This window comes from Sinohyriopsis cumingii, chromosome 2 (assembly GCF_028554795.1).
Source record: "Sinohyriopsis cumingii isolate HCF-2022 chromosome 2, ASM2855479v2, whole genome shotgun sequence".
Taxonomy (NCBI): Eukaryota; Metazoa; Mollusca; class Bivalvia; order Unionida; family Unionidae; genus Sinohyriopsis; species Sinohyriopsis cumingii.
In genome coordinates, this window is record NC_142962.1 from 61,498,934 (window position 1) to 61,519,146 (window position 20,213).

The following is a 20,213-nucleotide window of genomic DNA, read 5'->3' on the forward strand; positions in this document are numbered from 1 at the left end:
TGTATCAATTGTATATATTTTGATCCCTTTCAGTAGGACTGCTAGATGGCATGTGAATTTATGATATCTGCTGTTCTGTCTTTCTGATCGTCTGTCTTTAGATCCATCTGTTAACCTGGCATCAAACTTAGCTATTGTTTGTATTAGCCCACTATCAGGCACGAGAGCCTTCAGAATAATGAAACTAGTTTTGCAAGTGTGTCATAAAGACTACAACATCCTTCAAACAGAACTAAGTTAACATGACCTATATTTCATTATTCAGTGATCTGCATGAATACTTCTTAAGTTTCTCAGACATATTACCCTGCTGAGATATGTAACCAAATGTGAAGATTTGTTGATGCACACTACACCTTTTCAAAGAAGCAGGTTACTGTGACCTATATTTTACACTCAACAATCTCTATTCAGCTTTATATTAAGCATCATTTCTCAAGAAATATTGCCTGATGAGTTATATAACTTGGTACACTCATACATTATGAATAATAAATCTGATGTAAATTGGAACCCAAAACAATCAAAAGATCATGCATGCTATTGTACTGGAAGCAGGCTGTCTTTCTTTAGACTGAAAGCTCAATGACTTTTCCCATAAATGTGTCATCTGTATGTTTGTAAGGCTGGGCTAAAACATTATTGAAAGTACATGAGACACTCCATTTTGGTTCACTTACTTAAATAATCAACATTTTAGTAACGATGTACAATATGTAAAGATGGTTTGTATAACTTGTAAAAAATTTTTTATTAAATACTAGGATTAGGTATTTTGATCAGCTTGTATTCAAAATGACAGCAACTTTTTCTGCATACTCTATAATGATGTTTAGTGCATTACACATTTGGAATGTTTTCCCCCTTTAAAATTGGAAATGTATGAATGGAATAAGAATGCCCATAGTAGTGGAAATCCATGGCTGCAGATTAATTACATAGACAGAACATGAGAATAATTGGGAAGCAAGATATCAAAAGAAATTAAACAGCAAACTTCAATGTATACCTGACCCTTCTACCTATAATTAATCATCACCAAGAATCTTTACTCCCTTGTACCATTGACAAAATTTAAAGGAACAAGACTGTATTCTCTTTTTTCATGCAGGTATTCATACAAAAAAATATTTGCCTACCAAAGAGGGGCTTTCAAACCGGATTTGGTTTATTCTGATGCCTCCTTCCACAATTAGATGAGTCACATATGCAAATGGCGTCCTGTGCCTATAGTTTGTATAATGCTGTCCATTGACAAAAACCTGTGAGAAAAAATTTAAGAGCAAAAATAACAATACAATGATGACACAATAATGTAACAATAGCAACACTTTAATGTGTGATACAATTATGTCATATTATTATTAATATTATATTTGGAATGTTTTAAAAAATGACCCTTGAAAACACTGAAATGACATTTGTAAAGATCTGTAAAATTGAGCTGAAGTATCTTTTTAAAATGATCAAGTTACACTGTGAACAAAGCACAGCTAAAATACACTAATTGACCTTTATCTGGCTTTGACCTTTTATAATGACATCTATGGTATATAATACAAAACTATGTATGCCCCTCCAAAATGTGTTGTAATAAAATTGTTTTTCTTCAATTTTGGATAAGTGATGCAAGTAATGATGTTAATTTGTTTTGTTTTTGGTAGGGTGGTTAGGGGGGTAGGGGGAGTAGCATTTAATAGTTTTAGTTGATATGCCTATAAGAAGTCATTGTCCGAGTTTCACATAGGAAATCTGATTTTAATCAGACTGATTAATATTTATTTTTATAATTTATTTTATGTCAGATGACATCTGAAATTTCAAATTTTCCCAATAAAATTTAAATACTTTATTTGTACTTCATCATTATAGAAGTCGCATGCATGATTCAAACAAATTCAGTAGCTGATGAGCAATTTAACCTGTCTTTGTAACTGTTTTGAAATACTTTCTAGCCATTTCTAAGCAGTTTGTTGACTGAATACAACTGTTTCCATACCAACAATATATATTTTATGCATAGTGTCACTGCAAACAATTATGTCAGTGTATCTTCCAAGTGATGTCACTGACAATACACTTCTCAATTATGTCATACACATATTATGTCAGTGTGATGTCTGATTTTTTTTATTATTATAAAATATTCTTCCCCTTGTTAAAACTGATAATACAGGATGTACCAACAAAAAAGAAAAGAAAAAAAAGATCAAATTCCATCATGATTAATTCCAGTGTCAGTGTGCAGTGTATCATCAGATCAGACCATATATTAACATCAAGATCAGACTTGTTTTAACTAATAATACACTGGTCATAAACATCTGTTTAAGATCAGCTAATATATTGAATATTAACCAGCACTAAAGTGGTTTTACACTGACAAAAACTGTGGACAAATCAAAATATTTTCTATGGAAAATTTCTATAAAGCCTACAGCAATTATAATCTACATTACTGTTTGCCAGTTTCATCTGTATGACCTCTATCATGAGCCTTGCCATCAAAGTGCAATAATTATGTCTACTTTGTCAAAATGCACAACTATGTTATACAAATCAATGTATCCATTTAAAGAGTATATCAAGCTGGTCAGGTAGTTGCTTTCATTAATCTTAAATACAATATTAATTTTTGTTCTATTATGCAATGCTCAAGTAATTTTACCCCAGTCTGTTCGTTCCTGATTTCTGAGTGATCTGTTTGCCATGACAAAACTAATTCCATATAAAATAAGTGGCTGCTGGGTAATAAACGAGTCTACAATATCATAGCTTCAACTTTGTCAATCATGCAGACTGGTCCTATTTTATTGTAAAAGTAAAAAGAACAGAGTACAACTCTGCTACTTAAGTAGACTTCAGGATGGTTAGCTTATTATTATAATGTTATTAAAGCTATACAAAGCAATAAATTTGGTATGTTTACCAATCCATACTTGGTTATCGGTAACAAATAAGAAGAGATTCTTGTGACAATTATTTTTCCAAATTAGGCTCACTATACTATATCTGGATATTGTCCTTATTTACTGCAACCTGTTTATGTTTCCGAATAAGGACACAATGTCTTTATACAGTACACCGAAAAAATGAGACTAAAAACGGAAGTAGTATTATATCAGCTAATACGGACAATGATTCAACAACTAACTTAGGCTTATGGCCTACTTTACACATGATTCTATGGTGAAAATTAACAATTCATGGTATTAAACAAGAGGACAATTTGTTTATGCAATGTCTTCAAGTTTGCTGACAGCATGCAGAAAAAGAAATGAGTGTAAATCGTACCCATCTGCTCTAGTCATTACCAGTAAAAGAGTTACCGTGATACATTTTTTTCTTCTTATATTCAAAGCTATCGTTGTATTCAATCCAGTTTTGGTTGGCCTCATCTACGGATGTCCAGGCACTTTAACAATCATTTTATTGCATATATTATCTGCGGAAGTTGCAAAATATATTGACCCATGAGAATCAAAATAAAGTGAAGAATCACCATTGATGGGTATGACAAAATGACTTCTATAGCTGACATAATTGGGACCAAAATACCACATATGACCCGTATAAGCTGGAAGAATAACATTTAACCCCAAAATTTAATCATAATTAGATCTAGGAATGTGAAGAGAGATCATTGAATACAGAACTCAGATACAGTTTAGAAGGACTTCAGAAAGATAGATGACTCTGAAATTGTTTATATCATCCTGGAAATACATAATGACTCGATACATGTACCTCGTACTGGTCATTTTTGACCAGGATTCGAACATCACACCTCTGGCGCTTTTGGAAGGGAAATCCCCCGTGTCTCTCTTCAGTGCCCCAGGAATTTCCTGACTGTGTGTTCCTCACCACCTGATTCTCATTAAAGCGAGGATTGAACACAAAAGGCGTGTCACTCCGTGGATTTATGCTCGGCCCACTTTGAAGAGCTATGATAAAGCTTAAAAACAGATCAAGTAATTACTAACTTGCACATTTTAAAATGTCTTAAAAAGACAAAAATAAAACACAAAGAAGCAACAACAACATACCTTTAGGTTAATGAGCAATAAGGGCTCATACAAAATGAAATTTTACAACAAATTATATAATACAATACTACATGGGGATGCAGACTTATTATGCCATCAATCTTATTATCAAATCAGATATAAATGATTGGAAAGCATTCTCTTTGTAAATGAAAAGGATTCATTTAAGGCAGAGAAAGAACATTTTGCTCAGTCCGACTGAATATTTTGGATTCTTGGAATCAATCACAGCATTTTTGTCATTTATTGTGAAAATAAAACTGAGATGTGTTGCAGGGACAATGATTTTGAATTGTATTCATAAAATTGAATCTTGTACATGACGCATCACAAGACGAAACACTAGGTCGCTGTGTATATAACATTAAAGTTTTAATTCTTTAAAAAAAAAAAAACTAATTTGTCCGCATATGCTTCCCTGACCCAGTTTAATCTGTCTTCCCTGACCCAATGTTTAATCTGTCTTCCCTGACCCAGTTTAATCTGTCTTCCCTAATCCAATGTTTAATCTGTCTTCCCTGACCCAGTCTAATCTGTCTTCCCTGACCCAGTTTAATCTGTCTTCCCTGATCCAATGTTTAATATGTCTTCCCTGACCCACTGTTTAATCTGTCTACATTCAGAAACAGGTATACACTCTGGTTTGATAGAAAAAGCAGATGTTGCTCTGATTAACGTTGCATGGGACAGACCAAGTTATTTTATTTATATAGCAATTCTATTAACTGGTTCTAGATAATTTCAATTAAGTTAAGACCCTTTTGTTTGACCAACAGTAATTGGAATAACATTTATAAACCATAGAACATTAAACATTGCAACAAAATAGGCAGGTAGAGATAACAAAAACTGAAGATGTCACGAGACAGTAAAGCCGTTCTGTACATACCTATTCAAGCCGTTCTGCAAACATCCATTAAAGCCTTTTCTACACATTTCTATTCAAGTCATTCTACGCGTAGCTATTAATGCTGTTCTACACATATCTAAAAAAGCCATTCTATACATATCCATTAAAGCCTTTCTACACACAGCTGTTAAAGCCGTTCCACACATATCTATTAAAGACGATCTGCATATATCTACTGAAGCCGTTCTACCCATATAAATTGAAGCCGTTTTACACATATCTATTAAAACTGTTCAAAAACACATCTATTAAAACCGTTCTACACATATCTGTCAAATCCGTTATACACATAATCTATTAAAGCCATTCTACACGCATCCATTAAAGCCGTTCTACACATTTCTATTAAAGCCTTTATACATATATCCATTCAAGCCATTCTACATGAATATATTAAAGCTGTTCTACTCTTGACTATTACATCTGTTATACACATACCTAATAAAGGCGTTCTGCACATATATTTAGGAATAAGATGGTTGTGTTTGTCATTATGACCATGATGATGGATAAATCGTGTAGCAGAATATAAGCCAAGTGGTATATACATGTTACAGTTGAAGTCGTCTTTGGAAAGGTGATCAATACTTTTCAAATCAATGCTTGTATCATCTTTCATGACTGTACAAAGTCCAAGAACATCATCTAAACACAAAAAGTGACAAAATTACATCAGAGTACCCCCATGTCCCGTTCTGACAAAGGACCATGACTTTCATATTATAATAGACTACTATACAAGACATGCATAGGGGTAATGGGGGGGGGGGGTAATCTGAGGTAATTTTGTCACTGCGTATGATTTTACTTCCTTCAGATTATTGCTTTTTTCAACATCAAGCCCGCATCGAGTACCTGTGTCTTATCACATCACAAAATATTAAAGTTTTTGGAATATGCAGAGACATATATAACACATATGTCTCTGGTATACAGTAGAACATCCCATTTCACTCGCTGCTGTCCAGCTGTAAAGTGATATTGCATTCGAACCTTTTCCTTGTTTAAAAAATAATTGGACCATTAATCAAGACAAGATACTTCATAAAAGAAATTAAAGCAAAGAGTGTTAAAAATTTAAAACAAAAAGTGTTAAATTATTATCTTTGTATTATTCTGACAGATAAATGTTTACGATCAAATTATAAAATTGGAAAAGCAAGAAAATGCCATCCAAAAGGCGATTACTTCAAATCCCAGTCATTGTTTGGATATCTATATCTCAATAAGTGAAGTCATATTATAGCAATCCAGGGGTTAAATCCTGTCCGATTCCGCTAGAAGTCATAAGTTTTCCCAATTCCAAAGACCTTTATACAACAACTGTTGTAAACTGGAAAGTCCAACGTGTCCACTCTATACATAATTTTAATTAATACCAGACCACAGATCTCACAACTTCCCAATTCTCTATCAACCGCACAACTGCATGGTTTCTCTTCATTAACTTTCTGTAACGTGCCATCACCATTTCACGCCGTAAAACTCAACCAACTAACAGAAGGAACTACTTTTCCTACGACACCTTAGACCAGTCAAATCATGGTTTTAAGCCACAATTCGCATGTAACTTTGCATCACATATATCACCATGACAACAATAAACGGTGCCTGCCGACCACAGAACAGTCTCTTCTCGTTTATTCCATTGTGTAATTTACCAGTCTACAGTCATAAATACTGCACCTGGAGTCAGACATTCAATATAAACAACTATATTTTAATAGGGACCAGTGAACACCTGACCTGAATCCACCAAAAGTTAACCATGGCATTATGGAAACTCACGTACACTTCACTCCGTGATATCTGCTCCAAGTAACTGGCTAATTATCCTTGGCTGAGAGATATTTTTCAACGGACAGAATTCCAACAATCTAACAAGTAATCACAAAAATATAAGAATTCCTTAAAACGGAGCGCTATAACCAAATGCACATACTCCAAATTTGCAAGATAGATATTGTGGCAGCCATATTAGAAATCTGAGCAGCACCATTTTCTGTTGCGGTCACTTATAGGATACATATGTGCGAGAAAAAATCTGGCAATCCACCAAGTAGTTTAGGAACAGCGGTGACAACAAATTCCTGCTAACGGATGGACGAGGAACGACAGGCAATAGACCATCACATATACTCTTCTTGTCTATGACCATTAGAACTAGCACACACTCCAGTCCCTGGACTATACTATTTCAGAGCTGGACCATGTTCCTGCACCGTATAGATATTTCAGAGCTTGATCAATTTCCGTACTATGCGTAAACATAAAAATCACCATCGAGTATCTGAACCCATAGTTATGCTTCACACAACTCAAAGAAACAATTTTTTAGACACAGACCCCGGGCTGGTGACTTAATTAAACTCAAAAGCCCTGACTGAAATTCCACAAGCACGGATAGTTCATATGACAACTCTCAAGCCGGAAGAAAAACCTCCCGATTTTGGAGGTATTTCCACACCTACCTCCCGATCTAATATCTCCCGATTTTTCGCAGAGAACTCCCGATTATTACATTGTCGTTCAATTTTCATTTCTCAACACACAAAAAACATACATAGATATATCGTATGCAATCCACAGTTGCCATATTTCATTTTATCACTTATAAATACTGCTGTGAAGAAATTATATCACACTACGAAGTTTTTTTCTTCTTCAGCAAATAGAATGTTAAGATTAAACATTTATTCACGCTAATTTCATATTAAACCCCTACAACAGTACAATAGGAACAAAAATATTTTTAAAAAACTGTCACCAATTAGTTTCAATCCCATGAATGATCACTGTGAATGCTCAGTAATTTTCTCTGCAAACAAAATAGCATCTCCATTTCCGCCAAGGAAACTCGGCCAGTAAACACCTGGCATTCCTCTACTGTATATGTAAACGTTAATATACCACGCAGTATATGTACCCCCAAAGAACTAATTCAGAGTAAATATTTTATTTAGCAAACAGTGTTACTGACTAAAGTGTTAAACCTAAGGAAATAAGGTGGAATATAAAATTTGGGGAAAACAGTTGCCATACGAACGGTAGCTTGTGTCTACAGAATTGAACTGCTAAAATTAAGTCCTAGGCATCGAAGTTATAACAAATTTATTTGCCAATCAATTGCTAAGGCTTATATACACAAACTGTAGCACATGGTTTCTTTGAAAGTATATCAGAAGGGCAGTCCAAATCGCAAGATAAATGCAATGATGAGGATTAATTGTTAATTAGTCACACTTGTCTTATGCTTGTGTACTTCAGTTTAACTTTTAGAGCTATTCTGCAGTTTAGTCACAGCTGACCAGAATATGAAAATGGGGGCTTGTCCTGGGGGAAAATAACGCGGCTCACAGGGAGAAATAGCGTGTCCCAAAAGAACGTACATTTGGGTAAGGGGTACGGCAATAGTCGCCTCTCCCAATTGCACTTTTAAACATGTTTTGGCCCACATCCATAACATTTCAATGCTGATCACAACGTGCCACCCCCATCCCATCCCCACCCCCAAAAAAATTAAGTTTATGCGGGCTCCTCTAGGGCGTGCTTTGAGAATTTCACCCTTATTGGACCTGGAAGATCGGTCAATATTTATTGAAACATGCACTTAAAAAATGCCACGTACAACGCTCCTTATTTTCTGTCCCAATCTCACTATTTTATATGTTAGTCTCTCTACCTGGCTTTTGAAAAGTTGACACAATTTCAGCAAGCCCAATATTTCCCCTTTTTTAATATTGTCACAGAACGTTGCATTAGCTAGAATTCGAATATACCTGTAATAAAAATGAATTACACTTGAACTCTATTTCATAAATGAAATTGTTATGATTTGCATTATATATATATATATATATATATATATATATATATATATATATATATCTGTTCACAAACTTGTAAAATTCATAGCGGCTTAGACATTATCATTCAAGGCAATACTATGTAATAACTTTTGTTCTTGTACAAGAATCCATCTTCCCTTTTTTGTGGAGGGTGCTCTCACCCGTTTGATCTTTTCAGACCAGTTAGAGAGGCCCTCCTACCCTACTTGTAAATGTTTGCTATATTGTATATTTGGTTATATGGTATATTGTGTTATATTTTATATATTTTGTAATATTTTTATTTATTTATTTTTGTTTTATTTTTTATTTTTTATTTTCTTTATTTTAATTTTTTCTATTCTAAACATTCATCAAGTTGTAAAAAGAATTCCTCTGCCATTCTCGATTCTTCCTCTTCTTTTAACTGTCGTATTTTTTCTCTTCTCTTGATTCTGTCCCTTTCTCTTTTTGAGTCTAATGTTTCACTTCTTTTTGATAACTGTTGTTCCAGATCTTGTAGATTTTCATGTACTCTTATTTGCTTCTGGTTATTAATTATGTCTCTGTTCTCTTTCACTTGTCCTGCTGCTGTTGTTCTTGTTGTTACATTTGTCGCTCCAATCTCTGTTGTTGTTGTTGTTGTGATTGGGGCTTGTGCTTTCCGGTTAGTTATTTGTTTCTTATGTATTTTTTTTTTTTTTTTTTTTTTTTTTTGCTGTTGCTGTTTCTGTTGTTCTTGTTGTCTTTGTTGGTTCTTCTGTCCAGCATATTGTTGCTGATTTTAGTTTCCTTGCAGTTATTGTTGTGGGTGATGCGTTTGTTCTCTCCGCAGCTGCGTTGTGGTTAAGTGTTTCTTGTTCTGGTTGTTGGTTCCCAGATTGTTGTTGGTGTAATTGATTTGATGTTTGTGTTTCTCCTTGCTCTTTCTCTTTCTGTTGTTGTTGCTGCTGATTTGTCCTAGGTATTCTCGGTCTTCTCTGACTATTATTTCTGCTTTCTGTGCTGCTTGCTATGTTGTTTTCCTGGTTATTTGGACATTTATGAAGTGTGTGTCCTGTCTGTTCGCATTTGCTGCATTTTCGATGATAAAATACACCCCTTATACCAAGTTTTGTCCAAGAAGCCGTGTAGAACAAACGCTCGTTTCACCTCTGGTAGTTTACTCCCTGCTATTTCCAAGATTCTCGTTCCATTGTAGATTGATGTAACTGGAATGGTTGCTAGCCTTGAAGATATCACTTTCATTTTCAGTTTTGTCTCGAACTTCTCAAAAGTCGCTTCCAATGGTGTCTCTTGTGGTATGTCTGAAATGCGTAGTTCTCCAGTTTTTATTTTTATTTTGCGTAAGATAGGTGTAGGCTCTTTGATAGTAACTGTCTCCCGCAATATTGAATTCTCCAAAAGGTAATATAGGCTGGGTTCCTCTTGGGCGTACAATATATCCTTCGTACCCTTTCCGGTTGATTGAGTATATTCGTTGCAAACATTCCGGGTTTTGAACTTTTATTGCAACCATTACTGCCATCGTCCCTGGTATTCTTTCTCTAGGTATCCTGGTCATATCTATTTCCTGTGTGCCTTTTCTATACGTACATTCCAGAAAGGATTCTTCATTTATTTCTACCCGTCTTGTCTGGAAATATTTGTCAAGTTCTCTGACTGGCTTGTCCGCTCTGATGGTCGCCATTTTTTCTCGTGGTTCCCGTGTTACTTTGAAATGTGTATAGTACTCATACCTCTGTAATTCCTCTATTTCAGTAAATATAATTTTGTGTTTCTTCTTTACGATTCTATCATCTCGTTCTTGTTGTTGTCATTCTTGTTATTATCATCAGTGGCTTGCTCTGGTTTACTTTCTTGCGGTTTGCTTTGTACTTTTTTTTTTGGGGGGGGGGTCACCAGACAGATGCCACCCGCCCCCGTTTCAAAAAATGTTTTCTATGTGTATATGTTTCCCCCAAAGGTGAGTTGTTTGTTTGTTTTATAAAAGGATTTTTAAACAAACATTTATAGTTTTGTTGGGGTATTTTAAAATTCCCTAGTGTAGTCTATAGGGTTGTTCATCCGAGCTTTGTATGTGCCATTGCTATTGCTGACGATAAAACATCATCTCCTTGATTTACCTATAATGGGTTGTTCCACTTTCTGATCCAACCTATGCAAATTAGCACAATGGGTTCACCCACTGCAACGTTCAGTACATCGCACTACTTATTGTTAATGTGAAACTTGCATCCTATACTTGACATTTTTCCTTTAATTTCCGCTATTTAAACGGCACAAGGAATAATTGTATACCAGTTACAATTACTACAGATTACTGTTTATATGTACTACATGCAAGGGGCATAGAGAGAGAGTTTACTTAGTTTTTTTTAATTGGATTTTTAAGTGGAAATTGTATTTTCTCGAAATAAGACCGTGTCAGGGGGTTTGGGAGTACAAAATCGTATTTTTAGCACAGATTTAATTTTATTAAAATCAGATCTCAGTTTCCCGTAGGACAATGGTAATCGGCTTTATATTGCGCCGTGTTATGGTATGTATGTCAACAACTTGAAAGTACATTTACTCATTTCATCAGCGTGATCAAAGTTTACCTAAGGTAAACTAATATATTTCTACAAGCCCGACGGGCACTTCACTCGGAATACAAGTCGGGCCCGAACTAAAATTAGAGGGGCCCCGGGTGTCAGGCAATCGGGGTTTGTTTTAGCTCTGTTTCAGAACAGGACAACTTTACCAGACTAATACGTGAGGGGAAAAAAAAGCCTCGAGTTCTCTGGATCATAGTGATTTTTCATAGCTAGACCATTTTTTCATACAAATGCGTGCAAACGGAGAGCACTCTCCCTGTGGCATTAGTAATTTGCTGAATCAAAGGGGCTTATATCGTTGCTTACAATTTAACTATCAGTCATACATGTACGACAGGTAAATTGTATACAACGAGCTAAATCACTTTTCGTACTACTGCTTGGAATAGAAAAAGATTTCCCCAAGTTCCTGGACGATAGTGTGAACAGAGTTGGGACATTTTCCGCACTACTGCGTTTCTTTAACAACAACAACAATACTCCAGCATTGGGCCGTATTTCAGACATTGGCTATTTCCCCTACTACTGCATGAAAACAAAGAAAGAAAGAAAAAGCAGCCGTGAGTCCCTGGACCAGCGATATTTCAGAACTAATGTACTTTCACGAGGCCATGCATGTTACGTGGTTAATCACTTACAAGTTGACATTGTTCATACGAAGTATATACAACTGCTCAACAGGTACCGAGGCCTCCCATAATGCTCAGTACGCAAGGCCAGGCACGTACCATGGAATGGCCGATACTAATGGAGAAATTCAAGATAGCGGAAGCCAAAAAAAAAATGATAATTAAAAAAAAAAATCATTAAATCAGTTATTTCCAGCTGTCACGTCACCTTCTTTTCCAGTGCATTATTAACAACTAAGTTGATTAAAGACGTACCAGGTGTTGTTGAAAGTGTCACTATGACGTACACATCTTTCACGTGCAAAGTTGAAAAGGGGGGGGGGGTGTACGGTAAGAGATTGCACAACAGTTTGGTTCCGATTTAACTGTGTCCGAAATGTTTTATTTGAATGATTTTTTTTCTCTCGATCGTTTAATTGTTAATTTACACTGTGGTTCAATAATTTTGAATATACAAACTTTCCTAGCATCCTGCAAACCTGTATTTGAAAATGCATCAATCAAAACGATAGTGGGTCGAGGTGGGTGAGATTCGGATGGTAACACAATAGATACTTAATTATACAATGCAAGTTTTCGGATCTTTACAGTTTCACCATTTCATTTTAACACAGATATAATCAGATTTATTAGCTAAGCAATGTTAACATGACAATAGACCTAGAGCGTTTTTTTTTTGTTTTTTTTTTTTCATTTTCTTTAACATAACTTAACTTGGAAGTTAATAATATTGTCCTTTTCTTTTAGTCTGGCGATGTATATTTCGACTTCATGACATAAATTTCTATATGGAAAAGCAATATCAACAATTTTAACCTTCTATTTACCTATAACGTTAAATGTACATATCACTGGCCAAAATAGGGGCCCCGAGTGGCCGAGTGGTCTAAAGCGATCTCCGTTACGGATCACTGCCATCTGACATCTGTCTGCGCCGGTTCGAGTCTCGGATTCAGCCAATGTGGGTATGTGAGAAAGCTTGCCAGTAGGTTCTCGTGGGTCGGTGGTTCTTCCCAGGGATTTCCCGGGTTCTTCCTCCCCAATTAATACTGGGGGCCATGCATAGCCTATCGTGTGCTGAAAAATGGCGTTAAACCCCACAACAACAACTGGCCAAAATATGCAGGAATCTTAGGGTTGTCTATGTCCTATTAGAAATCCTGCTCAAGTGTGACGGTACAAGAGTATATTACAATATTATTCGTGTAGCTCCGAGGATTTTCAGAGACGTACAGCAAGTGTCTAACACTCGCGCGCAAAAGCACAAACATACAATTTCGCAACATCTCACCGTACCCCGCCACCCCCACCCCAACTCACACATAATGGCTAAAAATGATAATACTCTTAGTGACACTTTAAATAAATCTCATTCGATGGTGCGAGCCTGGCTCTCAAGTGGAGAGCATCGTATGAGGCCAGGATACCAGACTATAATGAAAATACATTAGTGGATAAAAATACAAATTGATGCACTCGCAAAGTGGAATGGACAGTGAGGAACCAAACGAAGAAAACATTCCGTTAAAATAATTGTTGGAAGCACAATAGATATCCAACAATATCGAGAAACATGAAATGTTTTAACCAAATTTCCTAAATGTGACATATGGGAAAACAATGAACCAGAACATGGACAAGATAACGCATTCACATCGTACGAATTGTAATGATCACGACGTGAGACGGTGAAAAAAAAAACAACATTCAGAAACATAACGGTTAAAAAAACGGTACGTATAAAAAATGTGACATGACGTCTACAATCCAGGTAACGTCCCATCTAAATAAGAAAAGCCAACAAAGAGGAAATTTAAAAAAAAATAAAACGTAGAAAACTAAAAAGTTGGTTTCACTACATTAAAAAAAGAATACGGAAAGAGGTCCAGTTCTGTAATATAACCTTGACTCAGGAACAAGGAAAGAGAGAGGAGAACATAGTAGGGAAGTAAAGATAACGCTGTTATTTTAACAAATTAATCATTTTTATTTCCTGTGTTACCCAAAACGTTCGTACTATTTAAGGTCAACTTGTGTCTAACTTTCGGGCGCCTGGTGGCCGAATGATCTAAGGCGCTCACCTTTGTAGATCACTGATATCTCACCTCTGTTTACGTGGGTTTGAGTCAAGGACTCAGCCAACATGGGTATGCGAGAAAGCTTGCCAGTAATTTTCCGTGGGTCGGTGGTTCTTCCCAGAGTTTCCTGGCTGCATCCCCCACCAAATATACTGCCGCCACGTATAGCCATGTGCTGACAAATGGTGTTTAACATATCTAACAAACAAAACGAATTCATTACTTTTGTTTCTAGGACAATGATATTTGCTTCATTTACCTGGTCACTAAATGGCATACCTTAGTTGTATTACAATAAAACACTACATAATGTAACATTAACATTCAAATAAACGAAAATACGATATTTACTGTGTATGATGTTGTTCAGGAACTCCCTGAACGTGAATCTGGCTGCCAACCTGTAAGCTAATTGGACCAACGTATGGCGTTTGCTGAAATAAAGAAAGTGTTGATAAACAGTTGATCAAAGTTGCAAACCAATTACGGTGAATGAATACGAATAAGCAACTTAGTTTTAACCGTCTAGTAACGTGTATCCACTGATTAGGTAAAATACAAACATAACATTACTACAAGTCGATTGAATTTTCCCAAACATTTGTTAACGCAAACATCATTAGGCATTTAGGGCCGCATTTAAGTCGACAGTGTGATTCTATCTGTGACAAACCCACCCACCCACACCCCCCAAAATCTTATCGATCTGGTAAAAACAATTCCAAGGTTTTCGATGAGACTGATACTCGTCTTACACAGCATGACACTGACACGTAAGAAAAAAACTCGAACAGTAACTTCCTATTTAGAGTCAACCCTACATGAAACATTGAGGAAGTAGTTTTATCGTTATGTACTTCAATCACTTCGAGACGTAGAATTCTGGAGTTTCGCTTACAATCAGGGAAGTGAGGTGGTGTGGTCTATTGTATTAGGGGTGAACAGCCCAAGGTTTTATTAAGTAACCAAATAACGTTTTACAGTAAATTTAAATTAATGTACATATTCACGTAGTAGGTCGGAAACACCTTGCTTATTCTGACCTTTTAGTGTTTATCTTTGTGTTAATACGTCCATATAAAAGCGGATTTGCACAGTTGATATTCATTTCCTTAGGGTTTAAGTGAATTAGGTAACATGTTAAAAGAAATAAAAGTGGAATTCCAATTTATGGACATATTCATTTACTTATAGCCACAGATAAGAACCCAGCCGTATAGGACCCCTGTGGTTCAATGGTTAAGGCATTAACTCGAGACTAGAAGGTTGAAGGTTTGTTTCTAACCACTGATAAGTCCGGATCGCTTTCACCGGTGTGTGACTGAGCAAGGCACTTACTGATTTATAATTGTTGAAAACGCAATCAATATACCACGAGACTAAAACAAAATATACGTATAGGGGCGGCACGTCTCCAGATACAATTATACAGGAAGTTCCACTGAGCTTAAACAAGAGCCTTTGCATTACAATGAAGAAATACATAATAACAATGCATTAATTTGTAATACAGTTCTCAACTAACCATTCTTTCACTGCATTAAAATCGAAAACAAAAGCGGCGAATAGTATATATGCTCGAAAAGAAATAGCGCATAATAATCAACGTCAGTAAAAGTTGTCAGAACATTTAGCTTACCGTCAGTACAAATCTAGCGAGTCAGTTAACAGCCATATTCAAAAGATTTTTTTTTAACTCGCTGCGTCTGCAACGGAACAGCTTGTTTATCATTTTGCTGATACACGTATTTAGGTCAGAGGCGGAGTGATATCCATGTTTCGCATTTCTGTATTATATTCGCCCTTCTATGGTCAAGTCTAGTCCGACTGTTCGCTCTATTTTATTTAATTGATGCAGTACGAGTTAAAAATGGGATGCTTAACAAATTCAATATTCGTAACCAAACTTCATTACACGAACAAAGAGCAGGGGTATCCCAATGTCAGATAACCAGTGGGCCTTATTGATTGGCCAGTGACCAATACCATACAATGCAAAAATGAGGAAACAAATAAGGTACCAACAAGAAAACTATGGCCGAGTATTTCTTAATATTGCTCGTGGTGCAAACAAATGATATATTTCAACTGGTTATAGCAACCCATTCAACAAAAGTCCGTTGAAGGGCCTGGCGCTGTTTTCATGAATCCAAAAGACCGTTTGTTGTTGTTTTTCTGTTTAAATGCCGAGTGTTGTAACCATGTCTGATACACGTCAATAATAACAAAACTTTAGAGATGGCATGGCTGGGAGGAGGGAAAGGGAGCATTTTAGATGCAAGATCGGTCTCATTTTCAGACAGGACCAACTAGTCATCATAGTAAGTCCTTTGATCTGCGCCGTTTTCATTTAGGACTAATCATAAAACCATTTTATGATTATAAATCTTAAAATGAAACCCATATCGACATGAGGTTTCATCTGACAGACTTATCAAGTATTGTTGGTTCTAAATTGAAAAAAGCTGCCGATCTTTCATCGGCCAACTTAAAAATCTTGTTTACACCACTCCTCCTGCAAAGGTTCATACTGACAATTTTTTTTTGTTAGCAAAAGACTTCTACGGAGCAAAGACGTTCCATATTTATTGCTAAATCTTTACATATAAAGTAAAATTAATGTCTATAGTTTTATATTGATAAAGTCAAATTAATATCCATTGTTATAGTCTCTATAAGAAGGGCTATTTTCAAAAAGTATGTTACGTTTTACTGGTGAACAATTGGGTATGTCAGTGTATTTGGGTGTATTTTGGTTACGCTTTACTGCTTAACAATTGGGTATATCAGCGTATTTGGGTGTATTTTGGTTACGCTTTATATAAGTGTATTTGGGTGTATTTTGGTTATGCATTACTAATAATTGGGTATCTGAGCATATTTGGGTGTATTTTGGGTGTGTTTTAGTGAATTTTAGTACCTCTCTCTCTCTCTCTCATCCTGCAGGAAGGTACCCTGTCGACAGCATGACAAGCTCTATGTCGTGTGCGTATGTCGGTGAATGGTCCAATGTTTGACCTGCCTCATTTTCAAATGGATGATAGCAAACCAGTAAATCTCTCTCTCTCTCTCTCTCTCTCTCTCATCATCATCATCATCATCATCATCATCGTTTCTTCAATCAAACGTCTTGCGCAAATGCACACAAAATTTACGTAATGTACAAACATGTAAAGTATGTTCGCGATACACATTTTGCTCGTAAATTTGAAATGTATACCTTGATAAGTGTTTGAAAACGTATAACTTTACATTGTGTTAAAATATCTGTAATGGGTACAAGCAAAATATAGAATTTACAGTTACAATTTGTTCATACCCACACTAGAAGGACACTATTTTTTAGAAATCAATCTTCAGATGGTGTTCACTATAGAAGATGATACCATTACAGTACCAGACACCATTACTGTACCAGACACCATTACTGTACCAGACACCATTACAGTACCAGACACCATTACTGTACCAGACAAAGGACATAGTCCACATACTTTAGATTTAATACTTGATACAATTTTAAATGTCAAAGACATTCTCCGACTTCTAAACAGCATGACAACATCAAACTACATTTGGATATTACTACTACAGCCAGGTGGGAAAGTGACTGGCTTGTATCGTTTCATTCTGACAAAATACTCTTTTTAAGTTTTATACAAAAGATAAATCCATTAAATCAGTAATGACCTCCATAACCAACATCTAATCAAACTAATTTTCACTAACTACTTTGGCGTACGAATATAATAAGAGCCTAAATTGGACAAACACATAAATGATACCACTGCAAATAAATCAACGTGACTGTTTAAAATAAATTTAGAAGTTCAGTCATCCAAAACCAAAAGAGAAGACGATCAACTCTAGTAAAGTCAGTGACAGCGCGAGGGTTAGAGGCGTCCGGAGACAATGTAATTTAGTGGAGTTCCTACTCGGGTACAGGCAACAGTTTTTAGCTCCCTCCTCAACAAAGGTTTTGTGAAGAACTGACCACTACATAAAAGAAAAGGTGAAATACGATGGAAATTTTAACTGCAATAAAAACCCTCGCGCATTTAGTAGAAAGCATTAGTAACGAATGGGACCCACATCAGTCTAAGCAAAGAAATCGAACTGAAACAAAAAAGAACAACTTAGAAAATAGATATCGCAACACAAGCTCCAAGATCGACATGATAAATCCAATTCAGCGGCCAACTTCTGAACAGCGACAACTTATAAGGGTCATGCTATTTAAAGAAAAAATTGTATACCGCCAGTTTGGCCGTATGTCCCACTGAAATTCTGATACACAAGTAATTTAGGTCCATACATTCTGATACACAAGTAATTTAGGTCCATAAATTCTGATACACAAGTAATTTAGGTCCATAAATTCTAATATACAAGTAATTTAGGTCCATAAATTCTGATAAACAAGTAATTTAGGTCCATAAAGTCAGATACACACGTAATTTAGGTCCATAAAGTCATATAAACAGGTAATTTAGGTCCATAAAGTCTGATACACAAGTAATTTAGGTCCATAAATTCCGATACATAAGTAATTTAGGTCCATAAATTCCGATACATAAGTAATTTAGGTCCATAAATTCCGATACATAAGAAATTTAGGTCCATATATAACTTTAAACAAACTAAGCATTCTAACAAAACAACCATAACGTCATATAAATATTCCAATTCCCTGGAACAAAACCAAAAAGGTACAGTCTGCCAGCAATAACAGTTATGACAGTCTCTTACAATATGCAGGTTACCATCCCCGTACTTGCAACAATTTTCTTTGAATTGGCAGTTGGGATTGCACGTTATTTTAAATGCACAAAAGAATGTTTTAAGACTCCATCGTGCACATTTCACTCAAAGTGCACACGGTATAGGAAAACTGTAGCCAGTTTATTGACAGCATATCAAAACTTCGGTATAGGATACTAGTAGTCAGATTAATGAGAGCATCTTGTTACAAGTTTAGGCTCTAATAAACAGTAACAAGAAAAGAGTGAAGACAACAAGCTTCATAAATGTTAACAAATAATTTATTTCCCAGGAAAACAAGGTAAAATTGGAAAAAAGAACTTACGGTGTTAAGAATCAAATCCAAAAATAATCCAAGAATAATCCAAAAATGAAAAATTATTGATTACAGAAATATATTGTTCTAATGAATTTGAGTCCCGTCCAAAATCAAAAATGGAAGACGATGACGTGTGTTCTGGCCAGCGTAGTACTAATATGTCAACAGTTCCACGTTGATCCACAAACAATTATATTCCGGTGTTGGAATTCCGAATAAAATTTCAATAAATATCCGTGTCCAAGAATTCTGTAAGAACACTTAAATATTACAGGGAAAAAGAATTAATGTTTTAGAATCCAAATATTTTGAAGAAAACTTAAAATGTAACTCAAATTGGACACAACAGTATAAACACTTTTCAGTGTCAAAGGTAAAATGCCCAACTGCCTGATTCATTTCAAGAAAACGATTATAAAGGCTAAGTAAGACGCAAAATAGATACCTGTATGAGGGTCACGTGATCACTTTGAAGAAAAAATAAAAGCTTTAAATCACGGACTCCCAGGTCAGCCTATTTCACTCTTTAAATCACCCATTAAGAATGAATAAAAATAGAAGTTATTACACAACTGTTACTAATCAAGGTCAGGAACTAGGTAGCATAAAGAAGAAAAAAATTCTTTTTTTAAGGTGTTTACAACAAAACAGTCAGGTCAAACTAATTTCTGGAAAATATCAAATTCCAGAAAACAAAATTACATTGGAATTTAAAAAACAATTTGAAGCTTAAAAACAGACAATTCAATTAAATCAAATATAATTTAAATCAAATATGCATAATACTCTCCTCATAAAAATAGAAAGATTTATATGATAACGCTTTCTTTTTACCATAGATTAATTACACACCAGATTGTTTAATAAAAAAGCTTATAAATTATACATTTCTATACACGGGAAAGTGCATCTGCTATTAAATTATATTTTTCCTTGATGTGCCTAATGTCACTATCATATTCCTGTAACAAAAAACTACACCTTAGTTGTCTTTGATTTTATTTTTTATTTTGCCGATGAAATTAAGGGGGTTATGGCCATTA

At 35.4% G+C, this 20,213-nt stretch overlaps 1 protein-coding gene across 1 annotated transcript in view; it reads right to left on the minus strand.

The window, feature by feature from the left end:
* LOC149805015 (galectin-4-like) overlaps nucleotides 1-20,213 on the minus strand; it is a 40,123-nt gene that overhangs the window by 15,569 nt on the left and 4,341 nt on the right. The window contains exons 2-4 of the mRNA XM_089946528.1: nucleotides 14,442-14,524; nucleotides 3,748-3,955; nucleotides 1,140-1,262 (exon numbers count right to left, since the gene is read on the minus strand). Of these exons, the coding sequence (XP_089802654.1) occupies nucleotides 1,140-1,262; nucleotides 3,748-3,955; nucleotides 14,442-14,524 (414 nt within the window). The remainder of the gene's footprint in view (nucleotides 1-1,139; nucleotides 1,263-3,747; nucleotides 3,956-14,441; nucleotides 14,525-20,213) is intronic.